This window comes from Symsagittifera roscoffensis, chromosome 5 (assembly GCF_963678635.1).
Source record: "Symsagittifera roscoffensis chromosome 5, txSymRosc1.1, whole genome shotgun sequence".
Classification (NCBI taxonomy): Eukaryota; Metazoa; Xenacoelomorpha; order Acoela; family Convolutidae; genus Symsagittifera; species Symsagittifera roscoffensis.
Window position 1 is genome coordinate 4,052,069 of NC_087066.1, and position 23,027 is coordinate 4,075,095.

Genomic DNA, 23,027 nt, shown 5'->3' on the forward strand with positions numbered 1-23,027 from the left:
AAAACTTGATGGAAGCACTTTTCCGAACTAAAGCAAAAAGCTCTATCGTAAATTGAAAAAAATCTTAGTAAGCTTCTTGAAGTATAGTGACGTAGAGTGAAGCAGTGATTACTGACCGTATGACGTTGTCGAAGTCCTTGGCAGAGGAGTATGCCTGGATGGCCTCTCTGAATTTGCCCTCTGCCTCTCTCGCCTTCGCATACTGCAGGTGCAGTTTAGGAGATGTTATATGTGGCAACAGCTCTCCCACTTTACCCCTGGTCACGAAACATTACACCATAATAACTTTTCTTTCTGCAATGCATTTAAAAAACAACTGGTTCAATCATTAGTTGATCCTTTTTTTTGGTGAGCAGGAATTCAACTAACCAATTCTTGCACTTGATGTAGACTGTGGCCGCTTTCTCATAGAAGCCTGCCTTCTCATACAACTGCGCACTCTCTATGTATTGCTGAAACAACAAATCAATCAACTCACAAGCATGCTATCTCCCTTTTTCATAGTCTTTGCACCAAAAAAGCATATGTTGATTCATTACAATGGATAATTGCGACGAAAGGAACTGATAAGGCCAGTTCGGCTTCAAGATGACCCAAAAAGTTTTTTTTATTCGAAAGTCACATGATTTGAAGTAGAGGCAAGCCTACATTTTTCGTCGTGTTTCTTTTCTTGTTGAAGTAGGGATTGATGAAAAAAAATTACTCGAAAAAAAACATTGTTTTCTCAACTCTTATCCTGTTTTCTCAACGAAATGCAGTAACTCTATAAAAAGAATTCAAAGAAAGCCAAACCGTAATAAACAAAGACCTATATCAAGAGTAAAAATCATCAAGGTCTATATAAGAGTAAACATAGCCAACAGACAGTTGGAAAAGAGTTAATGAACGCAATTAAACAGAAAAAACATACCAACTGTAAATAGATGACCTTTAAGCTTTTTGAATTTCTGCAAAAATTTATGATTGACACTTTTTTGATGAAAATAAACCAATTGGAGAAAACCAATTTGAGAATTCAATAGGCAAAAACTTCATTCCGCTGTGAAAACAGAAAATTAAATGCCTTTCGAAATTAGAAATCGGTCACATTTTTCGTGACCTTTACTCTTTTGCTGTTCGATAGTGGAGTTTGCCTTCCTTAAAAGAAATGAACTGAACTTAGGAAGAGTTTGTTTTTGCTCTTTCACACATGTTCTTTCACGAGAAGGCATCAATCAAAAAAGAAATCATTTACTAGTTTCGCGCACTTTTCCGGGCTCTTTCACAATTTTCTGGCACCTTTCCCCCTCAGAAAGAGCAAAAACATACTCTTCAACAGTTAGAACATAATGAAGATGGCCTCGAGCAAAAGAGCCGCACTCGGGCACTTCGTGCCCTCAGGCAGGGCTCTTTTTCCCTCGGGCATCTTTCAATTATGTTCTAATTACTACGAAGAAATCAAAAGTCAAACCTCGAAAAAGTAAATCTGAGTCTGAACAAATTCTAAGGCTTTTCCTGAAAAAAAAAACCAAAAAAAAAAATCATCGCAGCCTGCATAACAACCGGAGCTATTTTCATTGACTCTTAATTTCTACGTTCATCATTCTTAACAATTAAAACTGCAATGACTGTAGTGCATAACTCTATCTTTCACAACTCACCTTCATTTGTTCCAGTATGGCGGCACACTCCTTCTTGAGCACTCTACTGGGGTGGGTGTGTGCTATGCCTATGCCCCTTCTGATGTCCCCCAGTCGGATGGCAGTCCTCGCCACTCCAGCCGCACAGCCTATCTGATGCTCACTCTCCGCCTACACACACAACACAACAGAACTGAACCGGTTAATAACTGTTTATCCAGATGTAAGCAAGGAAGCAACCCTGAAACAAACGTATGAGCAGGGTAGTAGTTTAAAAGAAAAAGCACAAAGTCCACCCCTCAGAAAATGCCCACACCATCGGGGTACAATTTTATGAAACTTTTTGTGAAGGCGCTTTCAGAGCTAAATGTAACTAATTTCGATGGGAGAGCGCGTGCGTGCCAGGCACCAAAAAGATTCCAACACGGCTTTTTTGCACTTTTTTTCCGACATTTCGCAGCAGTTTCGGCAAAGTAGGATCCTGTTTGGAAAAAGCAAGGATGATAAATTCAATTTACCTAAATAACGGTGATAACGACCTAAAAAACAGCTGGTTTATTAGCTCGCCGGCAAAACATTCCTAGATGCGCTCCAGTTAAATCGACAAAAGAAGCATTAAACAGCTTGTAAACATGTCGAACATTAAATCATTAACTTAATTTAAGCCATGAGTGCAGCTGGTACAATTAAATTCCTACGTATTTAAAATCTTATTTAATTGTCAAGAGACAATCCAACGTTATCAGTAAGCTTCCATATATCAACAACGATGTGTCTTCATGTAAAAAAAAAACGTAATAATTCATGATGATATTCAAATGACATACTTGTCCAATGAGACTGCCCTGTGTGTTTGTGTCGTCTACATTCAGTCCCTGTTCGAAGTGCTGCAGTGCATTCAAGTAGTCTCCCTGGAACTCCAGCTGGTTCGCATACTCCCTAGAGATGAACGGTAGATCCTCTGGACTCAAGTTCTGGGCCAGAGTCATCGCTGTTTCCCAATGCAACAGGTCACGACGCATCTACACAAAACATTTCTTCTTCATGTAGCTTATGAAACAAACAGGATAAGTAATCTCGTTTTCGATAAAGTCAATAACTCTACATAATACCAAAAGCATAATAACCACTACATAATTATAGGTAATACAAGCTCTGCATGAGTAATTATTTTAAAAGCAAAAATCCGGAAAACTCGGATCTTCAAGATCATCAGATCGTGTAATCGATCCAATGTCATGACAATGATAGTGTGTGAGGACGAGCTCTCACTTGACCTCTAGCTTCACGTCTACCACAGCCTGACCAATTACGGCTGCAATAGTGGTACCACGTAAAATTCCCAGACGCAAAAAAACTGCCTGGAGTCGCGAAAAAAGAGCTTCACTCAACAAAATAACTCAGTCTGGAATGTGGAGAAATAATAAACTGAACATGCTTATATAGACTGGATTGCCTTTTATAGATCCTTTGCGAATCGCAAGTTTATTTATTAAAATGGTATTGTGTGTTTTTTCACAGACTAACTTGATTAAGAACAACAAGATCTCAAACCAAAATACACATGGCTTCTAAGGGACTCCACTAAACTAAGTTTCATCTTTCCTGATTTCACTTACATCGAGTGCCGCTTTCGGGTTTGTGCTCGCGAGGAAGTGCTCCTGGGCTCTGTCGAACTCCCCCACGAATGCAGCTATGTGGCCACAAAGCAGACGCTTGTCCTCAATTGCCTAAACAGAAAACAACAATGGACAATTGACTCAATGATTCAGAACATACGGCCAAATATAGGCAAAATAAAAATCAGCAATAAAAAACATGGAACATTAGAACACAAAAAAATGCTCCGCCATGCTGATAAATTTTGTTCAAAAAAATCATTACGCCTATACAATTTCGTTAGAGCTTGCTACGCAATGCCTGGAACAAAATTATAGCTTGCTACACAGTACAGAGAAACAAAAACTTGAATAATCAAATTTTTCAGCCAAACAAATCCGGTCAAATGAACTCTAGTGACTTGATGACTCACCAGCAGGTCCTTGCAGTTCATCACCATGCCCACATCGCCCATCATCTGGTAGAACCTGATGGCATAATCCAGTCTCAGATGAGCCAGAGCAGCCTCAGCAAACCCCTTCAGTCTGGTGACCCCCTGGTGAGACATGGAGTCAGAGGAGGAGTTCAGTTTCTGGCAACCCAGAATTGAGAGGGCGTCTTGGATCTTGTTCATTTTCAGCATATTGTCCAGGTACTGAAACGAAAACAGCAACGTAGTCTTCTTTTTATTCTTCAGTTTACTACAAAAAATGACTCTTCAAAATTGTATTTGAAACTAAGCGCCCTCTACCATAATGTTTTTTTCTGATCGTCCACATCGACTATAAAATTAGCACCCCATTCAATCTATTCCATCCTAATAATTATTCATTGCTATCCTTAAAACCTTTTCAAAAATATTGGTCAGCAGAATAAAAAGAAACAGAGGGGGGGATACTGGGAGGTAAAATGTAGCCGTATAATACTAACAACATCATCCGCATTGACCCCTTCCTGGCTCGCGTCTCTGTTGGTGTTGCCTCCAGATGAAGGGTTGTTGTTGTTGGTGTGGGTGGAGAGGGTGATGGTGATCATTTTGCCCCCTGGAGACTGACAGAACACTTGTCCATTGTGCAGCATCACTGGTCTGTGTCCGTGGTACAGAGGAGTAGCTCCACCCACCTTCTTGCAACTGGAGTCTGAAAGGAAACAGACACGTTTTTAATGTCTACCGCGGTAAAAAAAAACATGTTGAGGTCAATATTTTGAAGTAACTTTCAAGGAATACGCTTAATTCAATCGAGCATGTAAATCTGGTATCTATAAGTGTTTAACATACCATAGATGCTGTCGCGCACATAGACAAATGTGTGGAGATTCTTGTCGTCGTACGTCGCAAAAATATGCTGAAACAATTGAGATGTTTAATAATCGAAATATCTCAGCAGTGGCGTGCGCAGTAACTTTTCTAGGGTGGGGGAGGGGGCGGTTTTTCTTTAAAAAAAATGAAAATTTTGTCAACTTTTCTTTTTAAGTTGACCAATTTGATTTTCTGAACTATCCGAAAATACTATACGGACCGTACCCTATTTTTAACAAAAATTATATGTGCCGCAGCCAATCTACAACAAAAACAGGCTAAAAATGACAGGCACTTTTAAACACTCCTTCTTCAATAATAGCTATATTAGGGCCGAAGCCGCCTTTAAAAATTTTTGATGTTGGCCAGCCAAAAAGGATCTCGTTAAATTATACCAAAGGGGACCACACCATACGCCATCGGCACGCTACTGATTCTCAACAAAACTCAAATATTGCCCACAAAATCTTTGGGTTTGAAATAAAATCAACAAAATTTTAGAGAATGAGTTCCAGCAATTCACGCACCAATAAAAATATTTCAAAATGCAGCTTCAATGGCTAAAAATTTCGAAAAGGAAAAAAGTGAAGACGAAAATATTCGAATAAGTTTTTAAGAAAGTGACAATATTGTCAAGAGCCCTGTAAGGTAAAAACTTGACAGACTTATCTATGCCTTCAATTGCTCACCTTATCCGGCTCATAGTTCTCCCACAAAACCCCTTCCACCTTATTGGGCAACTCCTCCACAGCCACCAGTGAGTCATCGATGGGACAGTAGACGAATGCCTGGTGAATGTCATCCACAGCCAGCAGACGGGTGCCAGTGATCTCTGGGAATATGCGGGTGACTGGCTTGGCGTGTTGGAAGTGAGTGATGGGACACCAGTCTTCGAGGGAGAAGTAGTTGATTGATCCCTTCTGCAAACACAATACATACATACTAGTACGCTTCCCAATTCTATCAAAATCAATTTTGTTTCATTGTTTTTTTTTCGTTTACACGTTTCAGAAAGTATTCAATTTGATAAAGCCGAGTGGGGGCGCGCCCTCTCCTTAAAATTAGAACATATGTGTGACAAAGTTTCCTTAAGAAAAGTTTGAGGGCTGATCAATCGAAAAGGATATTTTGCTTTTGTGTGGCGAGGGTGCCGGAAAATTGAGGAGGGACCATTTGCTTCTCTTCCCTTTAAAACCTTTTTTTTGCAGATACAAAGCTGATTTTAATTATCCGGACAAAATGAACAAAACTTGAAGTAAAAGCACGTTTTCGCAAATTTGGTTGACTTTAGACGAAATGATGAAGACATAACTTGCTGAAAGTTTTAGCAAAAATAATATGGCGAAATTTCATTGGCAAAATTTTGGCCCAAAATTTCTTCTCAAACAGATCATTTTTGCCTTTTTAGTCAACCAAAAAATACGCCAGATCAATTGCTGTCAAAATTATATCAAAGTTGGCCTCTTATGTAACTCCCAGCAAAGGCTAAGAAGAGTAATATTCTAGATTTTGAAGAAAAAATTTAATAGCAAAAAAGGTTCAATTTTCCGAACATAGCCAACTGAAAGTTGGGAAAAAGTAATGAAAGCAAGGCAAGCGAAAAAAAACTGACTTGTTTTTCGAAAAACATTCAACTTTTAAATTTCGAAGAAAAAAATAGATGGCCTTAAAGATCTTTGAATTTGTAAAGCAATTTATAATATACACTTTTTTTGTTAAATTAACCCAATTTGAGAAAACTGGATCAATAGGTAAACCTTTTATTTCGCTGGGAAATCTGATAATGAATTACTATTTTCGAAATTAGAGATCGATCACGTTTTTCGTAATCTTTACACTTTTGCTTTTCGATAATGGAGTTTACCTTCCTTTTAACAATGGAAATGCACTGAATGTAAAAAGAAATCACAAGTAAAACCGGGAAAAACCCAAATTGAGGCTAAAAAAGAAAAACAAAAAATCACCAAGAGCTATATAAGAGTACTCACTACGTTCATTACTCTTAAAAACATTTTTAAAACGTTTTGATTTAAATTTTAGAGAGTATACCTTTCAAAAAAACATTGTTGGGCTACATAAGAGGCATTCCTTGCTATAATTTTGGCAGCAATTGATCCGGTAGTTTTGCGTAACTTTTGATTGACTAAAAAAGCCAAAAATGATCGTTTTTGGGGTAAAATTTTGGGCCCGAATTTCATTAAAAAAACGCATCATATTATTTCCTCTGAAATTCTCAACAAGTTTTGTCTTCATCTTTATTCGTCTGAAGTTAACCAAGATTGAGAAAAATGCGTTTTTAATTTCAAATTTTGTTCGCTTCATCCGGATAATATAAATTAGCACTGTACAAATGGGAGATGTCAAAAACTAGTTCGTTTTAGAAAAATTTTGTAACCAGAATAGAAGCGGTCGCTTATTCCCGTTGGCAGCCATAAGAACATAAAAAAGCCCAAAGACAGTTGGAAAAGAGTCAATGAACGCAAGAAAACATAAAAAAACCTGACAAAAATATATGACCCTAAAGCTCTTTGAATTTCAAAAACAATTTATCACTGGCACTTTTTTTGATAACATTAACCCAATTTGAGATAATTGGATTATTAGGTAATGTTTTTTATTTCCATGGGAAATCTGAAAATTAAATTTCACTTTCGAAGCTGGAAGACTATCACAATTTTCGTGACCTTTACACGTTTGCTGTTCCATAGTGGAGTTAGCCTTTCTTTTACCAAAGGAAATGAATTGAATCTAAAACGAAATTAAAAGTCAAACCTCGAAAAATCAAATTCGAGCGTGAACAAATGTTGATACTGTTCCTGAAGAAAACGAAAAAAAAACATCAGAACTTATATACGAGTCTGCACTACGTTAATCGACTCTTAACAATTTAACAAAAATCTTCGATGACAATCAGAGAATCAGAGATCATAATCATTTGTCTCTTCACATATGATCAAAATGAAAAGATCTCCTCTCATTTAAGCAAACTGGTCCATATTTGGGGTTACATACATTGGTGGCGTAAATGAAGAAGTGTGGGGTGAGTGCGATGGCCGTGATCACTCCCTCCGTCTGCGCATTCTCAGGGAACAGTTTACTGCTACTCTCGTCATCTTCCAGACTACTCATGCCCACCTAGATGAGAAGAAGACAAGGTTTATTTACAGCTAGCCAAGTAGTGAGCACCACAGAACTTTTTTTCACACATGAAAACCCAAATAAACCACTTGGTTAAGCATACGTGCTGCTACACAATGAAATTATCATAATAAGTTGAAAATCAACAATTACACCGGCATGCAAATAACTTCATAAAAAAGGATTCAACCAATGCTACACTGAAATATAAAAATCAGTTCGGAATAAACCAATGGATCTATCAATGGGTTTTTTTTATGTATGTCTATGAAAAAGTTCAAATTTAAATTTTCGTTTAGATTTAGTTTCTAAGCTTCACGTTTAAGCTTCTCCATTTTTTACATCTATGGTTTGCTATAAATTTCTGTCCCCAATTTGTTTTATTTGTTTTGTGCGTTCGTTTGTTTTTTAACATGTGCTTTGTTAAAGCAATACGTCTTACCAATTTATCATGTCTGAATATGTTTTATCGCAGGTGTTTTTAAGTTCATTTGTTGAAATTTTTTTTAAATCTCTATTAATAAGTTCTCCGAGCTTAACCTCTTCCCCAGAAACAATAAGTTCTGTTTTTATTAGCATCCGTTTGTTTTCATTAAAACAAATAGGTATTTTATCTAGTATTTCTAGCAATAACTTTGTTAGGTCCGTCATTGAATTTTCCGCACATTTGATACTTTGTATCAGCGGCCCATTGCTCTGAATTCATTTTCTTTTTAATTTATTTTTTACAAGTAAGTAGATATAGGAACAAATAGAAAGGAAAAAAGGGTTCCAAAAAAACGTTGAATTGAGCATTAAGACAACTTTGAATTGAAGTTTTATACACCGCTTACAGTCTCTTAAAATTTTTTAATGAGGTTTGATGCCTTTTTGGAAACCCATAAAATTCAATTGTTTCCAAAAAAAGATAGAAACAGAACCGATAGAACCTCTAATAAAATATAGAAGAAATTTTTTTTAAAATCAACTTGTCACATATCAATCCGATAAAACTGATAACTGCATCTGTCGCAGATATATTTTTCTGAAATTCAAAAATTAGACGTTGAACTACGAACTTGGTTTAAGATATTCCATAAACTGTTTTAATAGCAAGCGTTCGAAAACTTTTGACAGCGTGTTTGTTATACAAATTGGCAAGAAGTGTGATGAAACCTGCATTTTACTATTTTTGAAAACAGTTATATTTGTTTCAAGGAAAAATGAGAAATATTTTTGCATTACACTTTTATTTATTGCGAATTGTAAAAGCGATCCAATAGCAAGTTTGCCTGGTTGGAGGCAGAAAACTTGTAACTCCTTAGGCTCTGGCATTTTATTTAACGGTAATTTAACTATTTTTTATATTTCTTTTTTTTTGTGAAACGAAACTAAACATTGCAGTCATACTTTCTTTCCGGTTTTTGTGGAATACAATCATCACTGCAAAGAAACATGAATTGTATGGTTTGCTATTACTGCAACATCGTTTGTTTGTTTCAATATTTTCCAAGTCTAAGTTGAACTTACTCCGAGTGAAATAATGGAAATCACTTGTCTCTAGTTGAATGAAATCAATTTATCATAAGAAAGCATTAAGTGGTCTGTGTTGAAAAGTAATTAACCAGAACTAGAATAAAATTACCTGGTCGTTTGAAACTAAGGAATGGTCGATAAATGATATAATATTATCCGTTACACGCGATGCTTTTGAGGTATTTGGTATAGTTAAATCATAATTTGCAGCAAAGTTATTTAGTTTTGATGAATCGCCTGCTTTTAAAAGATCTATTGTGTAGTCTCTAAAAATAACTATTCCCTTTTTTAAAGCAACGCCTGATAAATTTCACGACAAAAATCATCAAAAATCTTGAGAAACAATTTTTCTTGAGCAGTACAAATTATCGATCAGTGATTTTTCCCCTAAAAGATGATTCACTATCAAATCAAGTCGACATTCATGAGATTTTTAACCCTCTGCATTTTGAATGGTAAGGAAAGCCAAACTGCAACACCTCCCATATTTTAAACCTGTCCATTCTGGGCTTAGAAGGTGAAATTAAATAGTCATTGGGCTTAAGAAAGAATTTACCACAGCTTCATTCTTACTTTCTGATAATTCTCTATTGAAGTACCACTTCTTGTTTAAGATAATTGATTGCAGTTTGATATAGCTTTGCAAATAGGCTAAAATGACGTGAATAGGAAGTTTTCTACCGAGATACTGAGGAATTAAAAATATCTTTTCATTTTTGGGTCCATAATTCAGCCCTCTCGAAATCATAGTAAATTATTCTGGGTAGCGGATATCGCTGTAAGATTTATTGCAGTAATACGCCAACGCAACGCAGTAATACGCCAAAACCCTTTCATTCGCCATCACAGAGGCGAAGCAGAGCATCGCACCAATTGCAAAACCAGATTATTAAAATTGTTAGTAGAAACAGAAGGTAACTATTTAAAAAATCTAGTTGAAACTGAATTCATTCAGTACGATATCAAACAGCTTAAAACTGTAAAAGGACCAAAACAATGTTGAGCAATTCATCAAAAAAAATTGATAAAACCAAGCTAGCAGGTTGCTGTAAAAAAGCACAAAACGTTCGGAACATATGATTTAACACAGAGGCAAAAAATTAACATGAGCCTCCAGTTAGCAAAAACTCGGCTACGTCTAGGATTCGAATCTGCGATTTCCTGCAAGCAAGAGATTTTGAGTCTCCCCTTAGGCACTCAAGCTTAACAACCGACAAACACTAGTGACGAATAAAGCAGCTACATATGCTAACGAATTGTCAATTCGATTCAGCACCAAATACAAATAGACTAAATTTTGCAATTACTAATTTGGAAAATAACAAACTGAAGGCATGCACACTAACTTTGCATGTAACAAATTGCGAAGCATAAAGCTACATTATGTATAAGTCAGTCATTTCAAAAAACTGCGAGATATATTGAGTTAGAAAATATCTGAAATCGAGTTTTATGATTGTTATGTTGCTTGAAAAAAATTGCTTTTTTCGGTCATTTGATGACTTAAAAAGCATCAACTGTGTTAATTTAGCACTATTCGAATTTCAAAGCACATGCTATCAAAGTACCGCACCAAAATTTGCGACTTAGGTTGGAAAAAAAGAAGGTTCGTACTAATACACTAGCTTCGCACGTGTAAAAAAAAAACGAAAACTTTTTTTTCAAACTAGTGTCGTTTTTTGAATGTGATGCGTTAAAAGGATCCTAACGAAAAGCAAAAATTTCACGGCAAGTTCGTCCTTCACAGTAAAAATGGAAAGACGGACAACAGGTTTTCTTGATGTGATGAAAAGACAAAAAAAACACAAACATTTATTTGAACTTCTGAAATTTTTTTGTTCTTGTTCCCAAAATGCACTACAAAAACTTTGAAAATTGAAGATACGGAAGATACTCGTTTTGCTCGCTCGAAAATTGACTACAAATTAAAAATTTTAACGACTGAAAGGGCTTGAAAATGATATATCTATTGACTGAATCTGATGATTATTTTTGATAAGACTTTGCATCTAAAACAAAATTTCTCTCCAATTTCAAGGGTCGGAACAAAAGAGAAACAATGGCTATATAAAAATCGGAAAACTAATCATTTCATGGATATACATGAATGCTTAACATTCACGATTTGCATATTTCAAACTTAGGCGTCAAAACTTCGACACATGAAATGAATAATAAGCATGAAAAGATATAGCCATTGGAATAGATTTGGTGGAAAACAAAAAAGGCCCAAAAGGAACAAAAAAACCATTGCGAACTATATAAGAGCTTCATCGACTCTTGAATAACTAGGCGTTTGAGCGCCGACAGTAATTGATATTTCCCAATAACCATCACTCAAATTCTTAAAGATATGAGAAAAAATTATTTACTGAAAAAGATCTAGTTTTCAATCATGTTTGCTGTCGCAAGTTTAAGTGGCTCCATTTCTCCTTCTCCCTCATTAAGTAAGCACTGTCATCATGCTGAAGACTACCTCTTGTTTTGATTAGCCCCACTAACGATTTCGATTTATGGAAGTTTACATGGGTTAAAAGTGAATACAAAATGGGTTTGTTCATGGATAGCTGTTGCATGATATGTATGAACAGGAGAATGAAAGGAAAGGGTTTAAATGGGGCAATACGCTAAATGCAGAACATCGAGATCGAATTTCCGATATATGACTCGCGATCGCAAACCAACCGTTTAGACAATGAAAAAACATCGCAGGTGTTTTCCATTGTATGCCAACGTGAATTTTCATACGCAAATTTTCTCTTCACATTTTTTTACCTTTTTTTTCTAAAACAACAGGAGTTCACTGACCATAAAAATTTGTATCTGACACGTAATGTGAAAAATATTCTGTTCCATATAAAACATTTTAAATCCATTTCCGAGAAGCCTGACACATAATTTCAATTTCCATCATGTGCAAGCTCATACAATGTTGCTGAAAAAAACACAGATTTTACAATTCCCTCAGAAACACTTGAAAAATGAATATTTTGAAAAATCTTAGTAAAAGATTATTAAAATTAACTGCTCCAATTGAGCTCCTACTGATCGCCTGCACTCGTTCATGCCACTCGTACCTATTACTTAAAAGTCAATACTCTTTCAGCTTTCACTTCTTCATGCTGTTTTCCCTGCATGATTTTCTACTTGTTCAAAAAAATGTCAAGTGCGCATTGAAAAACTGACAGCAAATTTCTCACATATGAACAACAGCCAAAAATAAAACAGCCAAAAATAACACTGTCTGAAAAACAGCCAAGTCTGAAAAAAACTATAGAAGTTTAGTTCAATCAAAAAAAGCCACGTTCGAAATAAAAAATTGAATCAAAAGCTAAAAAAATTGAGGCGCGGGAAAACGCATGCACAAAATCCACACGCATTCAGACATCTGCAAAACAAAACCATGAGCATACTGATTCTTCAAAATTAATCCCTTGTTTTCGCTACCTGCTAGTAATTTACTTAGATTCAACTTTTTAGATGCAATTATATCCCGAATTGACTTCGCCAATCTTCATCGATAAGACAAGACGTTTTTCGATTTCAAAAAAACATGGTACACTTGAGATTCTTCATCAAACGATTTATAATCTGTTTGGGGTTGGCGTTTCTGCTTTACAATTTAAAATTTCGCTCATTATATTTCTCAATTCAATCATTATTACAGACGGAAACAAACCTAGCTGAATCACAAACGCATTTGAACCCAATCGGAGAGAACTCGAAAGAACTAGTTACAAAATCAGAGTCACAACCAGAAGTTAACCAGTCCTGTGGATTTGGTAGAAGAGCGTTCATTGACCACAACGCTGCACTCGATATTCTGCGACGGACAGCGAAAGAGAAATGCACAGTAAGGAACGTAGCTTTAGTCAAAACCCACAAGGTAAGAACACACGTTAGAAAAACTCGTTCTAATTCAAAAAAAAAAACGTTCAGTTTCCATTATTGCCCCCTCCAAATGGAACAGATTTCAAAAAAAACGTTCAGTTTCCATTATGGCCCCCTTGAAATAGAACAGAATGTTCCGACCAGATTCATAAAAATACAAAAAGGAAAAATTAATGAATAAGACATAATCGAAATTAAGACTTAAAAAATGGATGACATAAGAGATTTTTTTAATCTTATTTTTTTATCCAAAAAAATTCTTTTTTCAAATAAAAGAAAACTTTTATAGCCAAGGAAGCGCTAAATGAAATTTCAAAAACTAGTTATCTTTTCAGTAAAATCAAGTTTTTTTTAGCCTAAATAAAAGTTAAATTTTTATATCAGGTTGGAAACTCGATCGCATTTCTTCGCTCAAAATTAGAGTAAATCTCAAAAACTTCCATCCAGCCTTTCTCGACACCGGGACAACTCTTTTTTTAAAAAATGTTTGATATTGTTCGAATAACGACTGAAATGGATTTAATTTGATAAATCACTCCACCCAATCCGATGATTACGGATCTGATGAAATATCTCGAACTAATCGGAGACACTCGTACGATTCTGATGCGTTCTCGCGCTAAAGTGAGCCAGCTATGTTTGCAAGAAACTCCGCAAGGCTTCAAAAAAGTCTTTCGCTCACCACCTTGAGCCATCTGATGTCGGATGCAAACAGTCAGCCAAAACAATTTGCCAATGTTTAAAAACCGTTGTTTTAATCCTCGTTTGATTAGTCTTATCAGCGCATAATCGAGGTTTCTGCTCATCGGTGACATTATTCCTACTTCAAATTGAGACAAATTAGTTTCCGAATTAAGTATTTCACTTTAGAAGCTGCCAAAAAACCGCTCATTATCTGATTGGCACTCTTATTAAAAAAGATAGTGGTTCTTCGGAACCAGTGTGACAGAAGGGTCCCATTTCACACACATTCTAAGCAAATACAGCGACTAAGTTCATCAATAGACGTCGATTGATCGTTTTCAGGACGTTTGCTGAGTTTTGATTAAAATGCCTCATTTGCGCTGACTTATTCGATGCATTCATTATATTACATAAATGAAGAGATTTTTTGAAAAAGTTGGGGCACTGTATTTACACTAGGGATCCTGTTAGTTGCTTGGGACCCGTTCTTGGCTTCATTGACACGTTCCGATATCGTTTTTGCCGTACCTCACTTGGTTTTTTATCACAATCATCTTGGCCAGTATTTCAGCAGGGCAAATCATTTTTAAGGCCGAAATATTCCAAGTTTAACAATAATGCTGGTGGCAAATTTTAATTTTCTCATCTCCCACCACGAAGTGTATTTTGGTTGTTAACTCCGTCTGAACGTGTTAATTTTGCGGCTAGATGGCGTTTGAATTAAAAATTGCTTTCCAAGTTTTCCATTTTCGTGGTTCATATTTTTTAAAACAACTTTTAAAAAAAATCAAACTCTCCTTTATTCCGTTTTAGAGACAAAACGTTTTCTTTTCATCGGTAAGCGTTATGATCGACAATACTCAAAGACATCAGGAGCTCCTTCAACTAAAAAGCTAATAAAAACTTTTAAAAAAATAATGATTTCAACTAATTTTTGAATTAAGTCAATTAGGTTCAGTACAAGATATTTTTGTCGTACACCTCATATGCATCCACTGGTGCACTGGTTCTTGGGGCTCCCACATAAACAAGACAATTCGGAAGCCGCTATCAATCCTGCACATGCTCGAACGATCGTCAGTCGATCTTATTGTCCCCCATCAAAAACTTACTCTCTTCAAATCAATGGTTCTGCCCATAACAACGTACACATATGCAATTGGTTTGCGAACAAGACAATTACCAAGGCGCTGGACTGCATACAATGCAAAGCAATGAACTGGATTACAAACTACATCGATCTTCATAACACCGAGCGCCTAGACCAGCTCAACCTGCTACCACTGTCCTTATATATCGAGATGAACGAATTGTTGGTCTTATCGAAGATTATATCATACCGGTACAAGCTCGATTGACAGAACTTTGTGTCCTATCTGCCAGAAGAGGCAAGATATTCGATATCCCCAGAGTACGTGAGGCAGAACGAGCTTTTGGCACAGAACATACTGCTTGGCAAACCTCGTCGACGACCACATCAGTTTCCTTTCACACGGTAGTCTCAAAAACAGCCTGGTCTCAAAACAGACACGTCTCGAAAACAAAACAAAACTATTACTTGGTCTTTTACCATTCCTAAGTCAAGTGGAAAAATTCCGACACCTGGGTAGTTTTATGACCCAGTAACAACTGCAGATATTGACTTTCTAAATTTCGTTCCATTCCACATTTAAGGGGAGAAATCCCTCATCTTTTGATGTAAAGCCTTTAAAAAAAAATAATGATCTAATTTTGGAAGTTTGCGGATCTTAACTTTTTTTAGTTTGATTTCTTATTTTTACAGCAAAGCATTGTACCGTCCGCACAAACATGAAAACTCAATTCTCAGACAGAGAAATTTTCATTTCTTGGCGTTGAATTGTAAGTGAAAGTATTGTGTTCCGTGCCCAATATTTTCTGGATGTGCAAAGATGTGTCTGGATGTGCAAAAAATGTCACCAGGAAACCTCAAGAATAGCATCTTCCGTTCCAACGGCTGGGTATCATTTGACAGTTTAAACCGGCGGGGCGATAAAAAGTTTCATTTCCCTCTTGTTTCGACCTCGAACACATCTTAGGAATGTGTTGTCTCGAAAAGTAGCTCTCTCTTTCTCCGAGGTAAAGAGCCAATTATTTTAGACCTTTCACACTGGCCTTTTTCTCCACGTCCACCACATTTCCAACTCAAAAAAACTTCAATTCGAAAAATCTAAAGCAAACACATTGAGAAAAATCTAAAACAAACGCATACGGCTAGAGAGCAAATAGAGCAAATAATTTGAGTTGAGCTGCAAACAAAATTGAAACTAACAGGAAAAATCGTATGCCTCTTTTCAATGAGCTGATTTTTGCTTTTCGATTTCATTTGTGTCTGAGTACTCTGAAAATAGGTCCTGAGAGTTTTGAAAGTGTAGATCTTTGTGATTTAAAGACAAAAACCCACATTTCTTGAAAAATTTTGAACATTTGAATAGTAACTTGATCACCAATATGCTGAGCACTAAATTCGTTTTGTTTTTGCCTTTATTGTATGAGAACGAATCATGTGGCATTTAGCCCTCAGAAAGACAACAAGGCTTTTTTTGCTTCCTCCCACCTGCGAATTTTTACTACTAAAATATTGTTCGGGTCATCGGATTGTTATGAAAACTGACGCAGGGAATTAATTACACCATGACAAACAGATTTGGTCGTCATACTTCAACTTGTAAAACCACTAGTTGAACCGTAAAATAATCAATGATCATGCGAGGCGGGGGTAAAAGGATAAAGAGCTCACAACAATTCGTATTTCAGTGTGCGAGTGACATGATGGCGACTATTTTGATGCGACATGCAGACACACACTCGTTGGAAATGCTTCTGCCCCAGAAAAGAGCCTCCGTTATTGGGTGAGATATCATGATCATTTAAAAAATCCCTCTTTCACAGAGATATTCCTTACTTATTGTTCCGGCCATTTGAAAAATGGGGAGGAACTTTATATTCGTCGGGTGTGATTTAAATTTTTGTCCCCGCATCGAGAATTTGAAATTTTTGGTTTTTTGTCTAATTTCGAGCGAGAAATGCGAGCGAGAAGGCTCATTTCACTTTTCAACCAAGAGAAGTTACCAAAAACAAACAACCTTTGGAATGGTAGGAAAGATGAATCACATTTTAAACTTTTCAGCCCTGATTCGAACGACATCAAAAATGTTTCGAATAATTGTCAGTTTCGAGAAAAATTGGTTTAAATTTTTTGAGTTTTAGTTCAATTTCGAGCAAGTAAAGCAAGCCGCGAGCAGACTTTTTTATAGAAGGATAGGCCATGAAATTTTTGTTTTACCTAGTGAAATAATTTTTAAAATATTTTTTCAGCGCGCTCTTAGGAATTAACAATCAAAAATATCTTAAAAAAACGAAAACACAAATTTTGGACTTTTATTTTTTTTGTTTTCTTGTCGTATTTTAAACAAAATTTAAGCCCAATTGGCATGTTTTACTGTGCTTATCGAATATACCTAAGTTCTAGGCTTTCGGGAAAAGTTTTGATGATCACACTACACACAAAAAAACGAGGAAAAAAACGTTAGTATTTTTTATAAGAAAATCGTCGAAACATCTGCGCTATTTGCAGAGCAATCTGCTATCCTTGTTTCTCTAGAACTTTATATGCTTAACCACTTCATTCGCTCTCTTATGAGTAGAAATTAGTAACTAGCTACCATTAGGGGAAGTAGGGTTGGTACAGAGTTCTCACTCCATTCTCAATTGTTTGCGAAGCTCGGCACAGATGCACCAAGTCAAAACACAACTTTCGAAATAAAGCAAACATAGCCAACAGACAGTTGGAAAAGAGTCAATGACCGCAAGTAAACAAAAAAAACACTTGGTTTTTGTTCGAAAAATTTCAACTTTCGAATTTCGAAGAAAAAATAGATGGCCACTGAACTTCTAGAACAATTCAAAATCGACATATAAAAAAAAAATAACCCAATTTGAGAAAAATGAATCACTAGATAAAATTTACATTTTGCTGAGAAATCTATTCGTTTTCGAAAATAAATGATCTTCAACTTAAAAGGAAATGAATTAAGAAATGACCAGAACTTGAAAAAATCAATAGCAAAAAAGTAAAACTTGGACCTGAACAAAAATTTCAGTTCTGAAAAAAAAACGAAAATAAAATACCATCACAACTTATATAGAGTCTAACTACGCTCATCGACTCTTGAACATTTTGCCTGAACTTAATTTCGAACACCAGCAGTAATATCCCGTCTCAAATAGTCTGAATGAGGATAGGGTTGGGAAGCTTTTAAAATGCCTAAACACGTGCATTTTCACTTGTTATGTTTAAAAAAAAGACTTAACCGTGAGCAATGTTTCAGCTACTTTTTCAAGAGAAATACGTTCACCGATGAGCTTCCTTCAAGACGTCGAGACAACAAATTTCAGGTGCGTTTCAGGTACAACTAAGATCACGTCTCAATTCAAAACAGTTTTTGATGCGAAAATGTTGCCTTTTTTTAATTATACTGCAATAATATGTTCTTAGTAACAAATTTGATACTTCGATCTCTAAAATATAGATGGGTTTCACCACAAAAAGTTCTTCCGGAACAGCTTCTGCGTTTTTTTCACCAGCGTTTGAGCTTTTCATGAATGGGCTTTTCATAAATTGTGATCTTTCATGGCTGTCTTTTCTAAGACGATAACTATTATACTTGCATCAAGTTCCAAACAAGCAAGAATCCCTTGCAGATGGTGGTATGGAAATAACAATAACTCCAGTTTCTTTTCACAGCTGATGACTCTGCACACCTTTTTCAACTACCCCTTCTGGGCTCTACTAATGCAACCGCCCACAGCCCTAGTTGGGATGATCAGACACCCATTCGACCAGTTCTCCTCCTTCTTCGACTTCTTCCACGTCGGCAGATCCCTTCAGACAGCCTTTCCCTTCTTAGACTCCCACTCCACTTTCGACTTCTTTCTCAACTACTCCACTCAGCTGCTGGATGGAAACTTGAGAAACAGGTGGCGAAATCTGGTTAGTCGTCATCATCATCATTCTTCATTTAGACACCTTTTCTTTTTCAGAGATGTTTGTAAAATATTGACTTACTTCTGATTAGTACTCGGGTACTATTTTTGTTAAACCGGGTAGGTTCGAAGCAGATCAGTTGATCTAGTTACCTATCCTTTCAAAGTTGCAAATCACTCACAGAAACACGAAGCTTAGAATGAGTTTCTTTGAAACCCCAACTTTTTGTAAATTATTTTTATGAATCAAAAGAAGACAAAACAACTCAAAAGTCTTCCCTCTGCCGAAGCGTTAGAAAACCATCAAATTGAGTCAACTAGTCTTTAGAGTCTTTTAAAATTTCGACTAATTAAAACTAACTTTGTTTCAGGAAATTTACAAAATCGGTCTCAGAGATGCCATTTTATTTGACTATGGTGCCTATTTCACCACCAACAGAACACAGTTAGCTCATGAAGTAGTGAACAATTTCTCAGTCATAATGCACCAGGAAAAGTTCGACGAAAGTTTAGTTCTTCTCAAAACTGTTCTCAACTGGGATTACAAAGATATTCTATACCTTCGCAGTAACAACAACCAGGCAAAATTAAAAACCGCAGACGAAAATAATAAAACGTCTTCTGAATACCAGCGACGATTGAAGCTGCATAAAAAACTTTCACCTCATGATTACATTTTACACGAATTGAGCTTAGAAAAATTCAATCATCAAATTTCTCTCATCGAAAACTTCGACAAACAGGTGCAAGAACTGAAGAACGTGAACAATCAGATCGGAAAATGGTGCACTGAGAAACTTAAACAGCATCCAATATTTTACGATGGACAATTTCCAAAATTGGTTCGTTTCAAAAAGGCAGTTCAACTCGGTCAACATTTACCTGCAAATGTCAATTTTACCACTGAATTCTCACATGAACTTATATCAATTAACGAAGAAGATTGTTTCAAAATGCAGCTTTCTATGTTAGATTTTGTGGAATATCATCAAAAGAAATATCATAGAGAAATTTGAATGCCGATTCTTCAATCAATCTGTACACGCTCAAAGCAGGCGAAGTGCTAATTCAATCATTTATTTGGTTTTCGAAAGAAAGGTTTAATCAACTCGATGTGAACTCTTTTTTAAATCAGTAATTTGCTATTATTTAAACTTAATTTAATGATTAAACATTACAAACATCCTCAATCTAGGTCAAACATTATTTCAAAGACCACACGTCAGCTCATATCGAAACTCCCAATGAAAAATCACACTCTTCACTTCAAAAAAGCACATCGTTTTAAATGGGGGAATCTCTCATGCCAGAACGACCAAATGTCCGAAAAATCTGTCAGCCAATCAGGGTCGGGTTTTCAAAAAATTTTTGAAAATTTTGTCGACCTGTTTTTAAGGTCGACCAAACTGATTTTCTCAGGGCTCTCAGAAGACTATAAAAACCCTATTTTGACAAATAGCGTTTTTGGGTACATTTTGAAAAATTTTACAAAATTTTTTTTATTTTTGGGCGCGCGCTCCCATTCAAAATTCGTAAATATTGGCGCCGAGGGCGCTTTTAGAAAACTTTAGGGTTGGTCAGCTGAAAAGGAATGTCTTAAAAGAATACCTAAAGAGAGACCCTTTGGTTGGCGAGGAGGTCGAATCCCTGATACGCCCCCCCCCCCCCCCCAGCCCCCCCCCCCCGCCCCCGTAGGTCTGCCCCAGTAGCCAACCATAACTCGGTACTCAAAACGAAATAAGTCAGTCTCAAGAACGTTGATAGGCCATAAATTTTCGCTCATTTGGTCGTTCTGACAGGAATATAGCCCCAGAGTATTATTTACCTGTACCTAAAAGAATTCAAACTGAGATAACACACTCCTAATTTTGAGCTAAATTGCTCTGAAGATTTGGCATCTTAATCTTAGGTTCAGCCTGTGATGTTTAATTTTTTCTACTCCATTCAGTATGGGCAATTACAAAGAGCATAAAATGAAAACATAAGCTGTCTATTGTCGTGAACATAAAATTAGTTTCATTTTCCCTTTCCTTAAATTAGGCTTTTTAAATTTAACTAATGTGGGCTAGTGCATGTTAAGTGTGGCTGACTCACTCTGTGTAGCTGTACACTGTTTTGACACCTCACAGCTGCGAACTTCTCACTCAGCTTCACTTCACTCACTGTTCCCATGTACTCCCGCTGAGTCACCTTCGTCTGACCAGCTAAACACACTCGACACTCACCACAACACATCATTACTCCTTACGACAGGAGAACTTAATTTTAAACCCAACCAGTCTAAAAAGTACCAAAACAGACCAAATATTATCACAAAATTCAACATTTTGACATAAGATTATCAGAAATTTCAAACAAGTGGGTAAAAATTTCTAAGCACTCAATTACCAGAAGCATTACAGGAATAAAAACAGTTTTGACTTTCAGTTATATTAAAGCTTTCTTCACTCAGAAGAAAGTCCATGCTGTAAAAAATTTTAGACAAAAATAAGCAAGCAAACGTGAAAAGTTAACGATGCTGGCCGGACTCGAAACCCGGCCTTTTTTCGTCCCAAGCATGTGTGTAATTTCTAAGCTACAGGGGTAAAACAAGTTACAGCAAAACTATTATGCCAATAAAGAAAACCCAGTGAAATGAAATAAAATTTTAGTGGAAAAAGTCTAGTACCCGGCTGCAATATGATAGCTAATCGCAAGTGTAATTAACTATAAGTCAAACAATTCAAAGAAAATGACCATTTCTTTTGTTTCAAACACCCAGTTTGATTGGAAATTTACAATGCAGCACAAAAAACAATAGTACTCAAAAGATCTAACTCACACATCGAAAACAGACTATCCATAAATAGTTAAAGATTCACGAAGTTTGAAGCCTTAATTGTTCTAAGCAAAAAAAAGTCGCTAATCAATTAGAAATGTTAATCATCAACAGAGAGGCGAGACAGAGCCCACATAGCCTGAATTATAAAACAAAAATAACTCATACAAAAAGACTATCCATAGAAAATACAAACGATGACTAGTAATTGATTGATCCTTTAATCAAAAAATACAAAAATAAGACCAAAATTTAAAAAATAGTGAAAACGGAAGATTGTAAAACTTGGGTATCAAACCCACTGCCTATGGCTTCATAAAAAGCCACATCAACATTGAAGCCTAGCTACCCACTCAATAACAACTGACTACTAGTGAAAATCAGACAGCAATGAAAACTCAACAATATAGCGGATATAGTTCATTTAACAACTTAAAACTACAAAGTTGCAAGGACAAACTTTAACAATATTTAAAACGAATTGCCAGCAAAAATGACACAAGCTGTAGTTGAAAAAACTCAACAAAAAGCAAGAAAGACAAATTCTTTTTGGATCAAATATAAAAGAACACAAGACAAAATCAGAAACTCGAACTTCAGGAATTGTTTCTCATGGGCACTTTTCCCATCTTTAGGAAGTTGAATCAAAAGGTAACTTGTTCATTCGGCTTTCAAATATGAAATTTAAGATCCACTTTCAAAACTAGATGTCAATTTTTCGCGCCATTTCCACGTTCGTATTTGGAGAGTGCTTTTTACGTCCCATTCAGCAGATGAGTTTGAATTGAACTCAAAAAGTGCATTATACCTATGCGCATCAAAATTTCAAGACTTTTTCCTGAAAAAAAAACAAACAAAAAAATTCAGCAAGACCGATATAAGAACCTTCACCACATTCATTACTCTTACTAACTAGCTTTTTTCATATTTTATAGGAAAAAAGTAAGTCTAGTATAGAACCAAGACACTTCCAAGACAATTGCTATCTAAATCTGCATTTATAGTGAAAAAAGTGAGCCAATCTCTGTGCAGGTGCCCCAAAAAAATCCGACCTTATTAACTTTTCGAATGCTATACAGTTTATTTATTTACTTTGTTTGCAAAAAAAAACTTTTTACAGAAAATTTTTTTCGGAAAATGTTACTATTTTTTGGTTAAATTACGGTTTTAGTGTTGAGGAAGAAATTTTTTTCAAAAATGTGTCTGTTATTTGGTAAAACTACAGTTTTTAGTGCTGAGGAAGAGCTGATTTCAACTCAACAACTTGTTTTAAACAGCTGAAAATTAAATTTTTGAAAGCTTAATTAACAATTCTTTGCTCCACTTGCTGGCTTTACGAGCCCTTAATATGTCTTAAAAGCCAAATTTTTTAATCGTTTCTCTCAAAACCGAATCTTTTTTTAAATTTTTCAAATAAAGACTGAATTACGTCTGAACGGACTTCCATAATATATATCAT

At 35.9% G+C, this 23,027-nt stretch overlaps 2 protein-coding genes across 5 annotated transcripts in view; one reads left to right on the top strand and one right to left on the bottom strand.

Moving 5' to 3' along the window:
- Nucleotides 1-23,027, bottom strand: part of LOC134846985 (WD repeat-containing protein 19-like) — a 107,313-nt gene that overhangs the window by 35,996 nt on the left and 48,290 nt on the right. For 3 of the 4 annotated variants that reach the window (XM_063864458.1, XM_063864460.1, XM_063864457.1), the window contains 11 exons: nucleotides 20,845-20,954; nucleotides 7,531-7,653; nucleotides 5,208-5,438; nucleotides 4,498-4,564; nucleotides 4,149-4,357; nucleotides 3,652-3,873; nucleotides 3,239-3,349; nucleotides 2,447-2,641; nucleotides 1,641-1,790; nucleotides 370-452; nucleotides 117-257 (listed from right to left, as the gene is read on the bottom strand). In XM_063864458.1, coding sequence (XP_063720528.1) covers nucleotides 117-257; nucleotides 370-452; nucleotides 1,641-1,790; nucleotides 2,447-2,641; nucleotides 3,239-3,349; nucleotides 3,652-3,873; nucleotides 4,149-4,357; nucleotides 4,498-4,564; nucleotides 5,208-5,438; nucleotides 7,531-7,653; nucleotides 20,845-20,954 — 1,642 coding nt within the window. The remainder of the gene's footprint in view (nucleotides 1-116; nucleotides 258-369; nucleotides 453-1,640; nucleotides 1,791-2,446; nucleotides 2,642-3,238; nucleotides 3,350-3,651; nucleotides 3,874-4,148; nucleotides 4,358-4,497; nucleotides 4,565-5,207; nucleotides 5,439-7,530; nucleotides 7,654-20,844; nucleotides 20,955-23,027) is intronic. The other variant, XM_063864459.1, reaches the window with a different exon arrangement.
- Nucleotides 12,657-19,817, top strand: LOC134846988 (galactose-3-O-sulfotransferase 2-like). The gene is made up of 5 exons (XM_063864462.1): nucleotides 12,657-13,057; nucleotides 16,522-16,616; nucleotides 18,096-18,162; nucleotides 18,512-18,757; nucleotides 19,122-19,817. The coding sequence occupies exons 1-5, from the start codon at nucleotides 12,725-12,727 to the stop codon at nucleotides 19,764-19,766; spliced, it is 1,386 nt and encodes a 461-aa protein (XP_063720532.1). The 5' UTR covers nucleotides 12,657-12,724; the 3' UTR covers nucleotides 19,767-19,817.